This window comes from Xiphophorus maculatus, chromosome 18 (assembly GCF_002775205.1).
Source record: "Xiphophorus maculatus strain JP 163 A chromosome 18, X_maculatus-5.0-male, whole genome shotgun sequence".
NCBI lineage: Eukaryota > Metazoa > Chordata > Actinopteri > Cyprinodontiformes > Poeciliidae > Xiphophorus > Xiphophorus maculatus.
In genome coordinates, this window is record NC_036460.1 from 22,652,829 (window position 1) to 22,672,606 (window position 19,778).

General features: G+C 38.4%; 1 protein-coding gene across 1 annotated transcript; it reads left to right on the forward strand.

Annotated features, from left to right (window-relative positions):
* The first annotated feature begins 8,593 nt into the window (after positions 1-8,593).
* Positions 8,594-14,879, forward strand: tmem160 (transmembrane protein 160). The gene is made up of 4 exons (XM_005804150.3): positions 8,594-8,934; positions 9,029-9,053; positions 12,169-12,261; positions 13,680-14,879. The coding sequence occupies exons 1-4, from the start codon at positions 8,704-8,706 to the stop codon at positions 14,003-14,005; spliced, it is 675 nt and encodes a 224-aa protein (XP_005804207.1). The 5' UTR covers positions 8,594-8,703; the 3' UTR covers positions 14,006-14,879.
* Positions 14,880-19,778: the final 4,899 nt, after the last annotated feature.

The following is a 19,778-nucleotide window of genomic DNA, read 5'->3' on the forward strand; positions in this document are numbered from 1 at the left end:
TAAAAAAAGTAAGCTGCGGTTGTAAAAAAAAAAATAAAAATAAAAAATAAATAATGACACATTGCGACAACTTGAAATGATGCATTGGAGCATTTTCTGAAATAATAGTGTTAAATAATAAACTCATCCCTAGAGTGAAAAAAAAAAAAAAACAGAGTAGGCTTTATGTTGATTGGGGAATAAATAAATAAATAAAGTCAGTGGCGGTTGTTTCATGATTGGGTTCCCCGGGCAAGACCATACATTTACCCCATCTGCCTCTTGCCACCAAATAGCTATTTCCCACAAGGCCAGGTTAGACATAAGTAACAGTATTACTTAGGAGAAACATTTCAGAGGCCATAATGTTTCTTTATGCTTGTTGCTCTTGGAGAGAGCCAGTCAGGGGCGCGACTACATATTTTTGAGGTGGATGCGAACATCTCAGCCCCCCCCCCCCCCACATAAACTTGTACAAGTGAGCCAAAGAGTCGCTTCTGTTAGCCTGTGTCTGCAGGTCTGAGGCTTTTTGTTAGCATGTTTTCTATCATTCTTATAGCTTGATAGGAAGCCTGAACCAAACTGGCAACCCACATTAATAACGTGGTGACATAATATTGACCACAAAACACTGTATTTATAAAAGATATCAACGTTTTTCCTCCTAACAAACGTTTTTAATGATCTCTTCACAATATTTATTTACCATTAATCTATTTGTACGATTTGTTCTTTAAATTGCCATCTATATCATTTTTCTGTCTCAGGACCTGATTGAGGGATGAAGAGTCTGATGTCTGGTTCTTTAGGTTCTTTAGGTTCTGACGGGTCTGCGGTTCCTCTCCTGATCCATTCTGTCTGATATCAAACAACCCACTGAATGTCACCGACACGTTTATTTTAATGCCCCTATTAAACTTCACTGTCATTGTTTACCGTCTGTATTTTTGCCAGAGGTTTTATTTCTAAGGACGGTGTTTTATCGGGTGGACATTTTAAAAAGACACTGGTTGATAGCAACTCACTGCGGCTGCGTAGTGTCCGTCTCTAGGTAACCATGACAACAGCGTCAGTTCGTGGGGTCCTATTTAGGTCCCGCAACGACAATTTAGCTGACCCTAATATTTCCCTGTTTTGTTTTGGTCATTATTGTTACACTTATTGTTGAGATGTGTGTGATAGGTGTGTCTATCAGACATTATAGCAATACGGAATAAATCGAGTCCCGTATTGGACAACAACCGCCTGTCATTTTAGGCTAGCTTAAGCTAACCTGAATATTTACAACTCTCTTGTTGATACACTGACATTTCTTACCTTCTGTCTTTCAACCACTTTGAAAAGCTTTTCTTCGTCTCTCCAACATCTTTATCCTTCCCCCTCTTCTGTTTTCTGATTTGTGCCCCGGAGTTTTTTCTGCGCCCCATCTTTAGCTCCCTGTTGTTGAGGCATTACTACAAATTTAAAAGAAAAAAAAACGCGCCTCAGCGGTTTCTGGAATGGCCGCTGCCCAAGCTGCCTGTATGGGAGTGGAGAGCCTAGTCAGTGCTGTTCCTCTGTTATTGATCCTTTCATACACAAACAGCTGTTAAGTATATAAAATGCTGACTAGAAAAAATATTCCCCACATTGTTTTTGCGCCCCCTCTAGTGCAGCGCCCCTATGCGTTGCATACAGTGCATAGCCACCTTTTGCGCCACTGGAGCTAGTTTCTTGTCTAGCAAAAGCTAGACATAAAGCCTGGCTTTCACCTTTCATTCCTACAACTCAATTCAGTTCCAATCTGTCAGGGTTTTCTCCCATTGAAGTGGATTTTTTCAGTAGATTTTTCAATTGGGCCAATCAGGGAACAGAAGAAGAAGTTGTGAAAGATGACATACATTTTCTGCGCAATTTAAGAATTGTAGTCTGCTGTAGTTTTAGCAATGGCAGCGGTGGAAGTGTCCAAAACAGCAAAAAAAAAAAAAAGCATTGATAACAAGATGAAGGCTTGAGTATCATTTGGAATGTGCCTTCTATTGCCTCCTTCTCTATCACCTATGCCTACTAAACATTTACAAATAAATTTAACCAATAAGTACTATTTTAAACCTGTTATTCAACTTCCACTCCTTTTCTTTTTCTTTTCTTGCATTGGCTGTGAAAATAATAGGCCTAAGTCACAGTCAGATATTTTAAAAATCTGTTCCGTGATAGGGGCAAACGATTATTTAGACTAAATTTTAAACATCATACCCATACGGTTATATAATAACGTGATAGTTAGATATGTAGTCACTTTCAAGATATGAAAACTAAGACATGAAATGAGAAAATGTGAAAATAGTTGGGAAAGAATTGTTAGCAAACATCAAAACGGATTTGTGCTTGAAGAAAAATGGGAATAATTATTTTTTTAAGTAGCTAAAATAGCAAGTTCTGAATTTCGAATGAAACTACAATTATTATTTAAATAATTTAAAATGGTGCGCTCTGCAACATAAGTTTCCTGTATTTTAATTTTTGACATTGTAATAATATGGTGATTTTAGACAATAATCTTAAAATAAAAATGTTACCACAAGTGCCATGACAATTTGTTTTCATCTAAGCCTATGTTTTGGCAGAGCCTGTTTAGGACATTGAATCCAAACAGTCTAATCTGAAAGTTATTTTTTTGAACTATTTTGTTAACTTTGTGTAATTTCTATTGTTGTGAATATCTGTAAATTTAAATAACCAAATAGTAATAGATTATCTAAATAGTAAATACAAATCGCGTCTATCCTAAATAACCAAACAACTCCACGTTTTGTTGTTTCACCCACAAAGCTGAACCTTCTCTGACCTCAGGGCTATAAATCTTTGCCTATAGACTGGCCATTTTCTTGTTCACTTCTAAATTTGCTTTGCTGGAGGAAATGAGGTAATGTGCTGCTATGCAGCCAGGCCAGGGGTTAGGGCCTGGGATTAATGCCTCACCCTGGAGGATTAGGGACACAGGGTGATGACACAGAACTAGCAAGCCCACATCTCACATCTCTCATTTCAATGTAACCTTAGGCTAAAAGCTTATTCAAGGTTCTGTTGTGGGTCCTACAATAGGAACACATGCAAGTATGGAAACACAACTTTAATATGTAAATATCCTACAATACAGAAATGTTTATGACTCTAAAATCTTACATCTTTTCGCCTTTATCTGTCCTGGTCATTTATTCCCATATGACCTTTAACCCTGATTGGATGTGTCAGTAAAGTCATTTCTTCACGGTCTTTTGACCTGATCAACTAGACTTCAGTTTACTGATGGTGATGATTGCATGTGAAATCCCTAGGAGGAAATTCAAAGGATGTGCCACATGAATGTTTCAATTAAAATAGTTATCTTGATTAAAAAGAACACGATGCCTTCTGACTATTGCAGTTTTTGCTTTATCCATCATTTCAAAAACATTTGTCACACAATTTCTTTTTTATCTTACCACACGTATTAGTGTCTCTAAAATGTAAACAATGTTTAAACCCAAACATAGGCATGAATGTGAAGAAATTAAGCACAAGTTGTGAAACATCACACTACCACATCTATGATGGTTATGATCAACACCTGTTACATATGTTGCATGTACAGTGGAATGAAAACTTCATTCAAAATCTACACAGTGTAGCAAGATGGTATATGTACCATAAACAAATGCATATCTACTTCTAGTCCCCTCATGTCGCATATCTTTGTACATAAAAAGGTGTTTTTAGACCAACATTCTAACAGAAAGTAAGAAAATTTGTACTTGGTCAGTTATTTGTTTTGACAGTGCTTCTTCACAGGACAGAACTCCCAGATGGTGCCACATTTTTAAGAAAAGTACATTTGTGAATTTAGCAGCAGAGGTGAGAATGTGGAGAAGAAGCATATCCTGCTGTTGACTCTTGCTTTGAGCTTCTGGTGTCCTAGATGGAGATATTCAGGTGTATCTGTGAAAAGGACTCTGCTATTGCGCTCAGGTGTTGTTCAAAGCATGCCGGATTCATCAATCCGGCATGCTTTCATAAACAATCCTCGAAGATTTTGATCCACATTGACAAACTAACATCATGCTGCAGATCTGTCAATTTCATATCCAGGTCCATTGCATCCCAAAGCAGCTCTACTGGCTTGAGATCTGAAAACTAAATTGAACATTTTTGGTAATACACCATAAAATAGAATAAATTTTAGGTGACTGGGGCTGATTTCTCCTTGTTCCTCCTTTTCAGTTTGAAGTAAACCATACAAAAGGTTTCACGCTTACCATGAAAACAAAGAAACAGAGTTGACTTCAACTCTTTGCAAGAAAGGTAATTAGAGTATTTCTCCTCAGGTGCGCAATGACTCTAATCTTACCAAAATTGGCTACAAAGGATAACATTTAAATCATCACAGTATGATGAATCTGCACATTTTAGTTTAAATCATAGACTTGTTTTTGTTTTTGCTGTTCAAAACAGCTGAAGGGTTTCTGTATCTTATGTTTTCTCCTACATATTATGTTGTTTTTAAGTTATTTAAGTGCCCAAAGGTCTGTATTATTATTATTATTATTATTATTATTATTATTGTTGTTGTTGTTGTTGTTGTTTTCTTGATGACCTCGATTTCTGCGAGGTCATTACAGAAATCGATTTAGATCCACTAAAAAATGTGGGCAAAGGTGCAGAGTGCTAAATGTGTGACTGTAAAATCTTATTGAAAGCTTGCTGACGCTAACATGTGATGCATGTAATAGGTATACACTTAAAAAGCCAGATATGACAGGAATGTTAGACTCTGGAAACATTTCACGACGCTGGCTAAACTTTCATTATGGGCAGAGGAGTGAGCGCAGATAGTAAGTTTGTTTTTAAGTCCCGGGTCTTGTCGGAGCAAAACAACCCCAGCCTCTGGCTATTACTCTTAGCGAGATGCATTTAATTTATCTCAATAGCAGTGAGAGATGGATAATCAGTTATTGTTCGGATTTGATTGCAAGGAAGAGAAGCGAGTTTCTTCCTCTCCTGCCCGACGTGCTGAAACAGCACACACCGCCTTAACCAGAATTTAGTCTTGATTTCATTCCTGCAGAAAGAGACAGTTACACAATGAATCCAATAAATCTTTCTGAAACCCAAAGTCACATGAATATAATGAGTTTGAAAGTAAACGCTTTCGCCTGAAAACGATCAAAATGCCATCTTTCCACGATGTGCAACGTGTAATTTGTGTTATTGTGCATTTGCAGAGCAACATGCTTTCTTGTTAAAGTGTAATCTTTCTGGCTTCATTAACGTGAGTCAATCATTTATCTGCTGACTGGTCGACACTTGAATCTAACACTTGTTTGTTCCAGGGGCAGATAAATTGCATGCTCTTTGCCAAGGTCAGCGCTCCCTGTGCAGCTGGCTGGAATCCCCCAGACTGTGTATCGCAGACTAGTGCAGCCCTGCACGTATACACATCTCCTCCTCTGTCCCTCTCCCTATCTGTCTCTCCTGCTACTTCCTCCTTTTTGTTGATGCAACAAGACTTGAGCACAGATAATAAAGAGTTAACATAAGGTAGAGGCCTACAGCTGCTTTGCTTACTTTATTTTTTTCGCTGATTTTTCTCCATAGGTTAGCAGCACACGTTGTTAATCGAAATTTGGCTAAAACATCAAATGCCAATCTTTTTTCTAATTAATGTTTAAAATACGTCAATTAAGTCAACACATCTAGATGACTTATTGTTTATGAATCCATGCAACTTTTAGCTTTGTCTTCTATTTATGGCAATTGGCAAAACTTAAAAACCATCCTACTTAGTGCGCAGATGATGAAGGTCAATTCAGAAGGGCCCCACTTTAAAAATAGATGGAAGCACTCGGGTGTCATGGACAGTTTGTTTTTATTTAGATAGCGAGGAAGCAAGGAAAACCTGACATCAGAGATACTAATGAGACAGTGTGCTTAGGAAAATGACATCGAACTGGATGACACATCCTGAAAACATATGCTGACCATGCATATGCTTTGCATGGTTTTCCACTGAGTGCGTGGAAAACCTACATGCGGACGTGGGGGACACAAGAGAAAACATCTTGCCGGATGAATCTAAAAGATTTGTGCCCTTTTCAAGGAACGAAAGTTACAGAATTTCAGATTTTCTTATTATCCAGTGCAAAATCGAGTGGCAGAGTATTTGTAGCCAGAAGACTGGTCTAACCTTGATTAGGCTTATTTTAAAATGAGCCACTGTGTTTCCATCAGTCCATTCTGGAATCATGCCACTCATGCATGTTGGAGTTACTCTCTTAATTCTGATTTGCTCTTTTTGTATGACTTTTGTCATAATCTTTTGGTTGGGAAATTGCTTTTTTTGGACAATTACTCCTGGTTTTTGGAAGCCGAGTAGCTGGAACAGTTTTTGCTGTTATGTTTTTATTTTCAGACAGTGGTTGTGATGCATATTTGCAACAACCAGCAGTATTTAGCAATACTCAAATAGTGCCTGACCTAGATTGTAAACCCAACTTGGCATTTTGTCAAGGGTTTGTTCAAATACTTTTGAATACCTGATATTTAACAACACATAACTTTTGATATCAAATCAGAGCAAACTTTTTTTTTTCTTTTAGGTCAAATAGGATTAACAAATTATGTCTATTTGCTAAATGTTGGATTTTTATGAAATGGCTATTTTTTATACTGCAGCAAAGAAGTGAAATTTTTGCTATACCGATTCTAAATGGCCTTTATTGAATAAGGAAGACTATGTTTCTCTTTGAACAGTGTGCGCAAATGTCTAGTTTCAACTTTAAGCTGAGCAGTTCCAGTGAAAACCATTCTAAGTGTTACCCTGTGTGAATCTGTTTTGTTTTTTTCCTAAGTATGGGCGTACACCTACACTAGTCTCCCATTGTGTTGGGAACTGTAGCGTGAGAGTGGACAGTGGGTCTGCTGCAATATTACTTCAAACATTTGTCTTTAAAGACCATACAGCACACAGATTGTAAAAAAAAGCATACAGGAACACAAATACAATCTCCCAGCTGTGCGGCTCACTTTGCTCCTCACCCTGAAACAATCTGATGTGATGATAGGTGGAGTGTTTCTGAGTCCCAGTGGACCCAGAAGACAAAAGAGGGTCCGGAAGAGGCTGCTCGCTCATCCTCGGCGAGTGCATGTCGAAGCACTGATCCTTCCGCAAACAACACGCACACAAATACACACAAAGGCACATTTTCACAGAGTGTGGAGAAACTACTCAGTGAAGCTTCTTCATGATCTGAATTAAGTTTCTATATAGGTATACTTTAATTTTCTGAAAATCTTTAACGAGTCATTAAAGATCCTTGAATTTACAGCAGCGTATCAGTGTATAACGTGTGACATTAAATACATAGCAGATGTTATCCCTGGGCGTAAAGTGATACTACGGTAAATTTGATTTATTTATAAGTGACGTTCATTGGGTTCAGTTTGTAACTCACTTAACTAAACATTAACTCGAGTAAGTAGGTAGATATAAAAAAAATCACACCCATTTTATTTAATATCTGTGGAATATTTACAGCAAAAAAAATGAATTTTTAAAAAGTTATTATAGCTAGACATTTTTGCAAGTAAGTAAAATTGCTAAGGTCAGATAACAACCAAGTACTTATAAAGTGTTTACAATTTTGATGATTTCATTTTTTTGCAGAGAGGAAATTGCTATTTATTATCTATCCATTAAAAATGAATGTATAACAGACTTTATATTGACTGGCCTGTTTTACCACTTGTGTTTTTATTAATAGCTTAATGGCAGTAAATGTTTCTGCAGTTCATAAAGTTATTTTGTTATTAAACAGAGCAATATTCTTGCATGATTAGTTCATTTGTGACTTGTTTTAAAGGCCTGTGGAGGGCCACAATTCCCGCTCACACTATTAACAAAACAAATCGCAGTATGTAAATTGGAAAAGGGAGGTTTGTTTCTTTGAGTTGTCCATTCTGTCTGGCAGCCGTGTTCACTGCAATCTCAGCAAAGAGCTGTGAGGGATGTCATTTGTTGTCATTTGTTTATTAATTAGTTGCAGTTTAATGACCGTTAAATTTGACTTTTATCACAGGCACAAGCAACAGAAATGACTGAACTAGTTTTAAGGTATAACCATTAACTCAATGAAACCACTAATGTTTTCCTCTGTGTGGCAAAAAGGCCTCATGCTAACATCCAAGTTACATAAACATGACACTACATATAAATAATGTTGGACGTCACAGTGGAGCTGAAAATGTGGAGGTAGATATAAATAGATGGTTACATTTGACTAGATCAGGGGTTAGGACTATGGAGGCTGACACAGGCTGAGACCCTTGCTAGATTATGATGTTTCATTATCCTGTACTCTGGTGCCCTCGTGTGGCTTAACCGTGTTATTGCAATTTGTCCAGACATCGAGTTCCCTCAATTCTGAGACCATGAAGATAAACATCAGCTCAAATTAAGGTAAAATATTAATTTGAAATATGTTTGGTCAAAAATAGCACTTAAATCCGACCTTCATGTGATACATTCAAGTTTTTCTCTAACATGTCAGCAGATGGCGCTGTGGTGATTCCTCACCACTCTCACCAGAAGTGATTCCGGGGTTGAGTGTGACCACGTGACAGTTCAAAGGGCATGCAGAGGTCGTGTTGTGCTTCTCCTTCTTTCTTACACGTTTGTGTGTTTTTAAGCCAGCCGGTTCTGGTGATGTGATGGCTTTCCTGACTCTCTTCGTGAGAAGGCAGCTGCCGCAGGCCGTCAGCTACTTCGCCCGCGCAGTGGAGCTGGGCCGGCCCGGCTGCGGCGGAGCCCCGCTGCGGAGGCTGCATGGCTCGGCGCGGCAGCGGGTCGGGGAGAAGGGGCCGTGGGGCAAGAGCCAGCGGGGTCCGGAGCAGCCACTGCAGCAGTACCACCTCACAGACCTCGACAAGGCGGACGCTTTGGTAGGAAATGCTGAGTTTTAAATCTTACATTTAGATTCTTTTGCTGCTGAAGACAAACTTCATTGTGTCGACATGTTGTGTTTATGTTTTGCAGATGCTAAGGAAGTCACATGAAACAGGTATCTCATTCTACACCCACACGCTGTTGCAGAACTTGAGTTTTTCCCAGAAGCAGCCTGTAGGAAAAATAATCAGACAGAATCCAGAAATGGCAGAGCTCTGAATTTTTTTTTCTTTTTGCAGTTCTTCAAAACATTTCATTCCAGTTCACAGTGTGACTTGCATTCAAACAGGAGGTCGCGTCTCCCAACCACCTGGCTTTTAAAGCATTGGCTCCTACCAGGACTAACTAAGGGGCGGAGACAACATTTACATTTCCAGATAGAAAAAAAAAACATTTGTGCTAAACTATAGTCCTAAAAAAATATATATTTACAGAATTACTACCAAGCACTTCACAACTAAAACAAAAACAAACTGGGCCCAAACAAAATCCAAAAACACATCTCCCCTCCCTCTCAAACAATGGATTTTCCCAGTGAGGCTGATTGAAAACACCAGGTCCTCGTCAGCACTGCTAATGGGCGCTTCCATGGCAACACATGACCAGGTGACCTCAGAGAGAAGAGAGAATGATTAAAACAAAATGTTAAATAAAGCAAGTTACTTCCTCCAAACAAAAGCAATACATTTACCAGATAAATTAGAATATAGGAGGATAAATCCCTCACAGCCTAAAACAGATAAATCTGTGAAGCATTTTTCAGGTTATAGCTTTTAACGACGGAGTTCCAGTTAGAAGTTCACTTACACTTACCGGGTACACACATATTACTTTAATTTAGGCCTTTTAATTTTCTGATTTATCAGTTCTTCTACCACGATTATTTGTATGGAACTCCTTTAGCAAAGTTACTGAAACATGTTTTTTGTTTTGTTGTCAAGAATGAGGTCTGGGTGTAATTCTGGCTAAATATTCTGATATCTGAGCACGCTTCTTGACTGAATTGTTAGGGTTTGTTCAAGCTGATGGGTTTCTGAGCGAATGACTGAGATGGTATATATCCAAAACCCATGTTGAAGTGCGTGTTGTCCTGTTGGAACACCCTACTGTGGCAAAATTCCCCCCCGCTAGCTGTTTTTTGTTTTCTTTTTAGGCGAAACCGAATAATGTGGAGGTACTCGTTACTTCACCCACTTTAGTGAATTGGAAAACTGCCACTGGAGGCCAAATGTACCTTCAGCATGATGCCACCACCACCTTGCTTGATAATTGAAAACGTACTCCTACGTTTGAAAGCCTCACCTTGACCCCTCTAAACGTACATCTTGTCATTGTGTCCAAGTAGTCTGATCTCTGTGTGCTATGATCATGAAAAAGTTCACCAGAAAGCGTTCGGTGTGTCGGCGCGTTTTTCCTCCATCTCAGGATGGCAGTGTTCCTCAGGTGTTTAAAACGTAGACACCTTTGGGTGTTTAAACAAAACAATTTCGCAAAATACACGACCAGACCAGTGTTTCGGCCTCACTTAAACTGCTGACGCCAATACTGTTGAAATTATATGGAAAGTGTTTAATAGCCGTCTCATAGCTCATCATAAAGTTCAGATATTCCACAGGAATCACACGAGCATCTGATCTCTTGGTTCCTTTGCATCTTTGCCATTTATCCAATATTTGCGGGAGTGTATGTGTTTCATTTTAAACGTGATAATTATGGAAATTTCACAATAAATTAAAACTAGTGTCTACAAATCTCGTTTTTGGAACTCCTTGCAGTCATATGATTATTACTAGATGCATAAAGAGTGTTTCAAATGCACCATTAAAACATAAATTAAGTGTCAATGAGCATGATATCATCTGATCTGTTGAATGTATTTAAAACATTGAAACCATATTTTAATACCATGATTAGTTGAATCATGAAAAAATAATTTATGATTTCTTTTCTGACTGTATTGTTTATATCATCTTGTGTTTTTATGTGCATTTATGACCCATAAAAACCCTTTGGTTTCCCAATCCCAAACCTATCATTAACCTAATAACAGATAACTCTTTTTATCTTGTGAGTTTTAGAAAATAGAGAAATAAGTCACAGATAGTCAAAAATAGAGTTGTGTGCAAATGTAAGTTTGTTGAGGCTCAGTAATCTTATTGACTGTTTGGTCTTGCAAGGATGGCGATTCTCAGGAGGACATGACCTCTGGAAATGTATATCGTTTCAGCAATCCTCAGAATCTTTCAATATGTTTATTTCTATCTTGATTTTTTCTTCTTCTTCATAACTGTGTCACTTTCCATTTATTTTTCTGGAAGGATCAGTAAGATCTGAGTCTTTTTCTTTATCTGTCTCTTACATTGGTTGCTGAGCATCTGCAGTTTAGTCAGAAATTCACCTTAACTTGATGTGGAACTGGCTATCAGGGTTCGTATGTGTCGGGTTTTTATGCAGTCTGACAAGCTCAGGAAGAGCTGAATAAGTAGCGGGGGGGAGAAGCTTCCAGTCTTTATTCTGTTTTCTGTTTGATTAAAAAAAATCTGAAATTTCCAAAGAATGTATTAAATGTGGACCCTTTATTTTCAACGATTTTAACAAAGATATTGACCAGTTTGGTTCTAAAAAAAACAAACAAAAAAAAAGACTTTTAGTTCTCCACCCCCCGTAAAATTCAATATTTTTTAGGTAACCAGATTTATTAACAAAATGAAGAAAAAATATTTAGGTAGAAATACTCGGACTGAACAATAAAATAGTTTTAAAAACAGTACATCGTTTTGGAGCCACTAAGTGAAAGAACTCATAAATCGACACCAGTTAAAACAAATAGGACCATTTCTGTGTTATTTGACATCTAGACCTATGAACATTTAAATCTATTTATTGTTGAATAATTCTGTGTTATATGCATTAATCTAGGGCATTTTTACCTTGCCAAGAAATTCTAATAACAGCAACCCCACTACTAGACCGGACTGATCAGAGTTTCATGTATGATTTATTGAACCTACAAATGATTACATTTAAATCTGTAAAGAAAAAAAAAAAAATTAAAATCAAAAGTTTGTGTGTGTAGGAACTCTGTGTAAAACTTCAACGTTCTTCAGCTTTTCACTAATGTGTTTAAATGGTGGTCTTAGAACAGCCAGACCTACTTAGTCCTGGGTGTGTGAAAAGAGCAGACTGTGTGATGAACTGTCCGTCTGTAACGTCTCCTCTTGGTTTCGCAGGGTTCCTGTCGTGGTTCAGGAACGGCTTGCTGGCGACTGGGATTGGAGTCATTGCTTTTGTCCAGAGCGAAGTGGGACGGGAAGCAGGATACGGTACGAGTTTTACTCAAGCTTAAATCACAGAGTATTGAGGGAGTAGTAAAGAGAAGAAAAAGAAAAAAAGAAAAGCCTCTTTCCCCCCTACAGCGGCTAAACTGAACCATCATGGCTGACCGTCCAAACAGTGAGATGGTGCTGGAAGTTTTAAACTCCCGTAACAGAAGGACATCCAGAGAAGAGACTTTGCGACCCTAATTAGAGGAAAATGCAAAAGCTAATGTGTTGTTTGGAGGCATTTTGTCCCGATTCTGCTCACTGTCCCAAAAAACAGGAGACATCAAGTAGAGCCTTACCACAAACTTGACAAAGTGTTTTTAAAAGACCAACAAATTTGTCAGAGATTTAAAAATGGCTGGTAAAATGTATGTATAGCCAAAGGTGACATATTTAACCCTCTAAATGACTGAAATTAGGCATAACTGTGACCACAAGACAGCGGCAAAGTGCTTCTGATATGTTTTATATATGATGAAATCGCACCACAAGCTCTGGTTGTAGCTTATACATCCGCCATTTTGGCTGTGTGGTGCTTTTGTTTGAGTTTCATGACAGTATTCTGTAAGGCCGTAAAATGTTAATGTAAGGTGAAAACTGTTTGGAGAAGTGAAGGGCACTAAGGAAGGAAAAGTAGGAAGCACACAAAGAAGGACAGAAGGAAACAAAGCAGAAAAAAATCAGGGAAAGAAAGTAAGAAAGGAGAGAAGAAAGGATCTAAAGAACACATATTTAGACGATGAGAAGGCTTTAAATACATTCATGAATCAAATCCCTGACTTTTCCAGATTGTGTGGAAACCTTCGTCTCTATTCCAGGAGTGGCAATAATTGTGTATTTATTGTACTTTGTCTTAAGTTAAAACACATGGCATATAAATGATTTACTTGTCATTACATTAATTTCTATCTAATATATCAAACAGTCTCTAAATCATGTTTGTAGAAACGGAAGGTTGCTGTAGTAATAAATTCTTCAAAACTAATAGATCTAACTGGGCTGTGGTGTATTAAAAATAAATAATTCCCTTTGAAAATTGTTGTTAATGAGAAAAAAAGAGCTTTTCTCTCCCTGCTGTAAAATCAATGGTGTTCAGATGAAACATTGTGTCAGATATTTGATGCAGCAGCTGGAGTTTTCGGTCTTTATAATTTCTCAAGGATTTCTGACTAAAATCATCAGTAGTGAAACGGAGTCAAGGCCTCGGTTTTTTTTTAGTATTAATCACTGATGTGCATTTCTGGGGATTCAATATTACATGCAGATCTTTTTTTATATATATATTTAAATCATTCAACTGTTTTTGATTCTTCATCATCAGGTTCACTCAGGTTTCAAAAACAAACAAAAAAAAAAAAACCTTTGCAGACACTTCCTGCCTGACTGCAGTAACAGCATGCCGATGTGTTTCCACGCAGCCTTCTTCATCCTGGGAGGCGTCTGCGTGTCGTTTGGCGGCGCGTCCTACGTTGGCAGCCTCTTCGCCTTGCGGAGGCTGATGCTGCTGTCGGTGCCAGCTCTGCTGCTCCAGGGCACCGTGGTGGGCAGCGTCGCCCTCTTCTGGCTCTGCGCCGTATCGCTGTACATCGGCCGCCTGGAGGTGGAGATCATCCACGACGACGAGGAGGGGGACGGCGGGGAGGACGAGGGAGAGTGCCGGGAGTGCCGCGAGAGGCGGGAGCAGCGAGGTCACAGAGGCTCCCAGGACAGTGAGGACAGTGGCAGCAAGGGCCAAAACAAATAGCGATCTTCCAGGAATGCTCAGTGTGTGTGTGTGTGTGTGTGTGTGTTTTTTGTTGTTTTTTTCTTGATGCTCTGATTCAGGGTTTCTGTTATTTGTATGTTTGTGCAAAATGCATATGTGTTTCATGTGCAGACTGTGAGCTTAAAAAAAAAGCAAACCTGTCATCTATTGTAAAAAAATTATTCAGGTGAAGAAAAACTTTTAACTTTTTTTTTAAAACAGTTTAAAGACGCTGGAAATTGTGGAAAATCTGTTTGTTTCCTGAATAAATATGTTTTTTCTAAAAACTCTTTTAGTTCATTTGAAAATGTTCTTCTGTTTTTTATTTTTTATTCGATGCTTATGATTTACTTTTTGTGCCACTGTCAGTCTTCCTTGCAGACTGTTTGTTTTATCAACACGATCGGTAGAATCAAGGCTGACCCTTCACCTTAAGTCAGTTGTTTTGTCTCAAAAGTTGTTTTTTTTGTTTTTTTTAAATAATCAGAGAAAATGACACTGAGGGCTCAAGTTTTTATTATTACTTTGCCACTGCAACAGCACTTTTGTCAAGCTTTGTTTTTTTGTCACTATACTTCCTTAAAACTGTTTGGAAACAGGATATTTTTCACAGTTCTCTCTCTGTGTTTATATATTTTGTTCTGTTTTCTTTTTTTAAAATCATGTACAGCACCAAACTATATCCAAAAACTCTTTACAGTGAATCTTCTATTTTCAGGTTATCTCTGTAAGTTCTGTTTTAATGGATGCAAGGCGTTGATGCTGGTAATTATATTGAATTTGTTTGTGGAAAGCGGGGGTTTACTATTGTTTACTTTTGTGCACCACAGTGCATGCAATAATAAAACCAGAGGAACTCTGTAGTGAGGCCCAGCATCGTTGTTTGATTTTGTTTTTTCTGATAATAAATCCCCAGTGGGATATTCACATTTGACGTATCTGCTTTTGAACGATGGTTGATTTCTTAGGTGATCAAAACCACACACTATAGCGGATCTCACATTTTGTAAACCTTAAAATCTAAGTTGTCAAATATAAACCCTGATGTTAGTATGTCCAGCCTGGTCTTTTATTCACCTCTCTTGACCCCAGCTACTTAAACTTCTCTGTCTTGCAGCTGGAGATATTGCTCTAGCAAATACATAACTTTTTTTATTTTATGTATAAAATAAAAAAGTATTATGTATTCATAATACTATTAAATAATTTGTACAGCTGCTCTAAAAAAGATCAAGATTGGTGTAAAGCTTTATACCAATCCATGCTCTATTCGCTACTCAAAACAGTAAAAAATAACTTTTCACAAGTGGAAAACTTTGTTGAATTACTGTTAGCTTAGCAGTAATTTGGTTTTACTTGCAAACTTTGGTTTTACTTGAAGTGTCTAATAAGTTAGCTTCTGAGTAGACTGTAAAACTGCATATTGCTGCTGAAATAAGAACCAGTGACACAAATGCTTTAAATTGTATACTGTTACTTTAGTCAGTGGAGTTAAAGATGAGCAGAAACTATAAAAAGACATAGCTAGCTTAACTGCTACATTGTCAAATAAGAAAATTATCTAAATTAATTACAGTGACGTATTTTGTGCCAAATTCATCTAATCATATATCTGAAATATTAAAGAACAGATATCCAATTGACCAAATGTTTTTTTGGATTACACTTTGATATGTTTTTTTTTTTTCCCCCACATCTTCTAAATTGATATTCCTCCTGATTTATTATTTTATTTTTTTTCCAATCCAGAAACCAGGCTGACAAACCTGATGGGCAGATTAGTCTATTATCAAAACAATTATACTGCTTTATATTTAATTAGTATAATTATTTAATTAACCTTCTTGATCACTGCACTCACATTTTGCTGCAGGGAAGCGGAGTGAATGCATTAGCGTGGCCCTCCTCCCCAGCACCGGCTTAATCCAGCCATTAACTCCACCAACAGACTCCTCTAAGCCTTTCTAAGAGTCTCGAGCATTCAGTCATTTCATCTTCTGTTTATTCAGGTAACTGCTTTTCTCATCCTTAAAAATAGGTATTTCCCAAGGTATTAAGGGCTGTCTGAAAACCCCCGTCTCACAGCCAGTTGAAGATTGCTGCTAAAATTCCAGCTTTTCTTTCTTTCGTTTTTCTCGATTTAATTGCTTTTCTTTGTAGTTGTCCACCGTGACTCTAAATCAAACTTCTAAAAAGCCCACAACCTTAGCATGCTTAGGCAATTGCAATTTAAGAAAGGTTAAAGTCAGCTTTACCATTTGGGAACAGCAGGCACATGATACGATGGATCTAAATATTATGCACATCCTTACTAAAGTGACAATATTTAGGTTTAGACTTTGAACGGGCCATTGCAACACTTCCATTTTCCTTCGATGAAGCATTGATAGTCCGAAGCATGATCCTGCCGTCGCCATGTTCATATAGGTATATGTATTTTTTTTATTTGGAAGAGAAACTCCCCCTAAAAGAAAACAATACAACAGGGAATTATTGTTACAATTACAACATTAGTGATTCCTGCCAAACCTTAAAAAATCCATAACAATCATCTGACCATGTGCATCTAATCCGATGTCATACGACGTGATTGTGTAATTGAAACCATTTTAAGTGAGAACAAATGTTGGAATATCCTGATTTATTCCTCAGCAGAAACAGTGTTTTCATCATATTTATAATATATTAGTTTTCACTGAAAATGAAAGCTTCGCCAAAGACGCTTAAACGTCTCGAGAAAGGCTGTAAGATGCGGTTCTAAAAAGTTCTTTAAATCATTAGAAATAAAACTTCGAATTGCACACACTGCTTAAAATCAATGCATCATAAGGGGTTGTCGTGGTTTTTTTTTTTTCTTTCTTTTTGTTTTTTTTAAATTTTGCAAATGAGGCTGAAGATAATGGGTAAATGCAGAGTCAGTAGATGCTCCTGCTGCAGTGGGAGTCAAAAGATGTACAAACTGTGTTTTCTGTACATGCATAATTCTTATAATGAGCTCCTCATCTGCGAGCATGTATATGAGACGAAATGAGCAGCGTGTGGCTGTACGTAGGCGTGCGCACCTGTGTGTGTGTGTGTGTGTGTGTGTGGGAGAGTACTGGAGTTGGGCAGGGTGGGCTTTGTCTGTGATAACTATCTCTGACTGGGTTAGGGCAAAGGTTTGTGAAATCTCCCAGCCATCGACACACAGCGTTGCTGTTTAGACTCACCCCGCAAGCTCCCCGTCTTCCTCTCCTTTCCCTCACCTATTCCCACCTCTGCTAAGTGTTTTCAGTGTTGCTGGATTTCACATTCGAGGTCCGACTGAAGGCTCTGCTGTAGTGTGACCACCACCCCGATTCCTCTGCCGGCCTCTCCTCCTCAGATCCCTCCTCCATACCCTTTTCGCCCTGGACTTGTCTCTCATCACGTCCGATCGTCCACCCCTCCTCCTCCTCCTCCTCCTCCTCCTCTCCCTTCTGCGGCTGCATCTGACTGCACAGGTCTGTTTGGCATGCAGGAGGCTCCTGAGGCCTGGCGCGTCTAAAGGGCAGGGTGCCCAGAGGCAGGAGACGCGGCCTCACTGACAAACACCATCTATCCGAGACCCTGAACAGCCAAACACAGCCGGCCGTGAGTCCCGGCCTCATGCAATTTCCAAAACCCTCAATTTCACATTAACGGCCCCTCAGCTCTGAAAAGTTGGGTTCACCACCTTTGCTTTGTTTCAAAAAAGCAGCCGGCTCATCCGCTCTCAGGTGTTAAATATCATACACACGGATCAAAGGATCTGGCTTTAGATGGAGTGAAGTTTAAACTCGTCTGAGGAGAGGCTGGTTGGGGGAAACGGTGACAAAGATGAAAACCTTACGAGTAATATATATATATATATATATATATATATATATATATATATATAAAGAGGAAGAATGAAGGACAAGGAGTGTAACTCCCATGCAAGGCAGAAACTGTCTCCCCGCAATGCCTCGCTTTATTATTCCCTCTCATATTTTTACTTTTTCAAATGCATTTACATGTGCTGAGGTATTTCCCCCGGGAGCACGACTCTAATTCAGGGGGTAAGATAAGCCATCAAAGTTAGTGACAGAGAGGGCATACGGGTGACTCAATGACAGCCTGAGCTGAAGACGAGTCGGGGGGGAAGGCTGTCATGACTTACGTTGGAGCGCGCGCACCCACACACGCAATGGCTTCAGTTGCACAAACCACACCTTTTCCTCACTTTATAAAGGCGCTATAAGACAAAGAGGAAAAGTTGTTTTGCAACCCCACACACACACACACACGCACACATACAGTGCATACACTTCTGCACGTACAATGGCATTTTCTCCCCAACAACTGCTCTTGTTTAGTATGCGCTTCCTTTGGTCTTGAGGAGGAATGATCCTCACTCTAATGAACTAGGGCCTGCCACTTGAATGTAAAACAGGATTTAACCCGTCTTCAATGTCAGAGCCCCTCCCTGGGGCTGCTTCAGACAACACACACATACGCATTCAGCAAGACGCATGCAAAGCGTGCGCGCAGCCGCACACGCACCCCTGCATACATTGCGACGCGTGCCTGCATATATAGTTTCTCATAAGTGAGACGCCTTTGTGTTCATTTCAAACCAATTTATGGCCGAGTGTATCCTGAACCCGGAGCTCTCGGGTGATGCCCCGCCGGGGGGTTGCTCCCACCATCTCCACATGCTGCCCTTTTATTAAGGATTTATATTGTTTTGTCCACTTTAGGGAAATAAAAAGATTGTCCACCTGGTCTTTTGATAATACACGGACATGCATATTCAGTAACACAAATATTTTTCGTATATACTTTTCTTTGCCCCGCCCCTCCTGTTTTGTTAGCATATGTTGGTTCTCACATTTTGTTAAATAACTAAAAAACCTCAAAGGGGATTTTATCAACTCAACGTCAAGCATAACTGGAAATGTCAGGAAAATGATACATGGCTTTTTATAAACAGCAATGAGAAAAGTTTGGTGTGGATCTATATTCAACCCCCCTTTACTCTGGTACCTTAAAATAAAATCTATTAAATAATCACCTTCAGATGTCGGTTACTTAGTAAAGAGAGTTGGTGTGCCATTATAATCCCTATAAAAACTGTTGTTCTGTGAAGGCCTTTATGATAAACGTTACTCTGATGTTGAAAAGCAACAACTAACTGTTGCTTTTCTGTGAATTGAAAGCCAACGTCATCAGTTTCTCACAAACTATGTAGGAGATACAGCAAGCAGGTGAACTAAAAGGCTAAAATTAAACTTTCTGGTCTAAAGTTAAATTGGTAAGCTTTACTAAGTTATAAAAGATGGCAGCATCATGCTTTGGGGATGTTATTCTGTAGCAGAAACAAGATGTCTTAGACCTTAATCAAATTAAGAATTATTGGCAAGACCAGACTTCATAAATGCTCCAAGTTTGAACTGCTATAAGAGGAAGAAGTGGTAAAAAAAAAAAAAAGTCTCTAGATGCTGAAAGCAATAAGAAAAGCACCCTAAAATACTTGCAGCTGTAATTTTGAGAATACTTGTTCTACAAAATATAGTGAAAACATGGTGAATGTCAGTGCACACTAATTTATTTTTGATTTGTAATAGAAAAAATAAGCAATTTAAAAACTATGGGAAAAATTTTTCCTGCTCTTCATAATTATAAAATGTGCATCATGTGTTTTTGTTTGCCTGCCAATATCAAATAAAAATATAATATGGTCAAGGTTGTTACTTAAAATGTAAAAAATTTGAAAGAAAATAAATATTTTAAG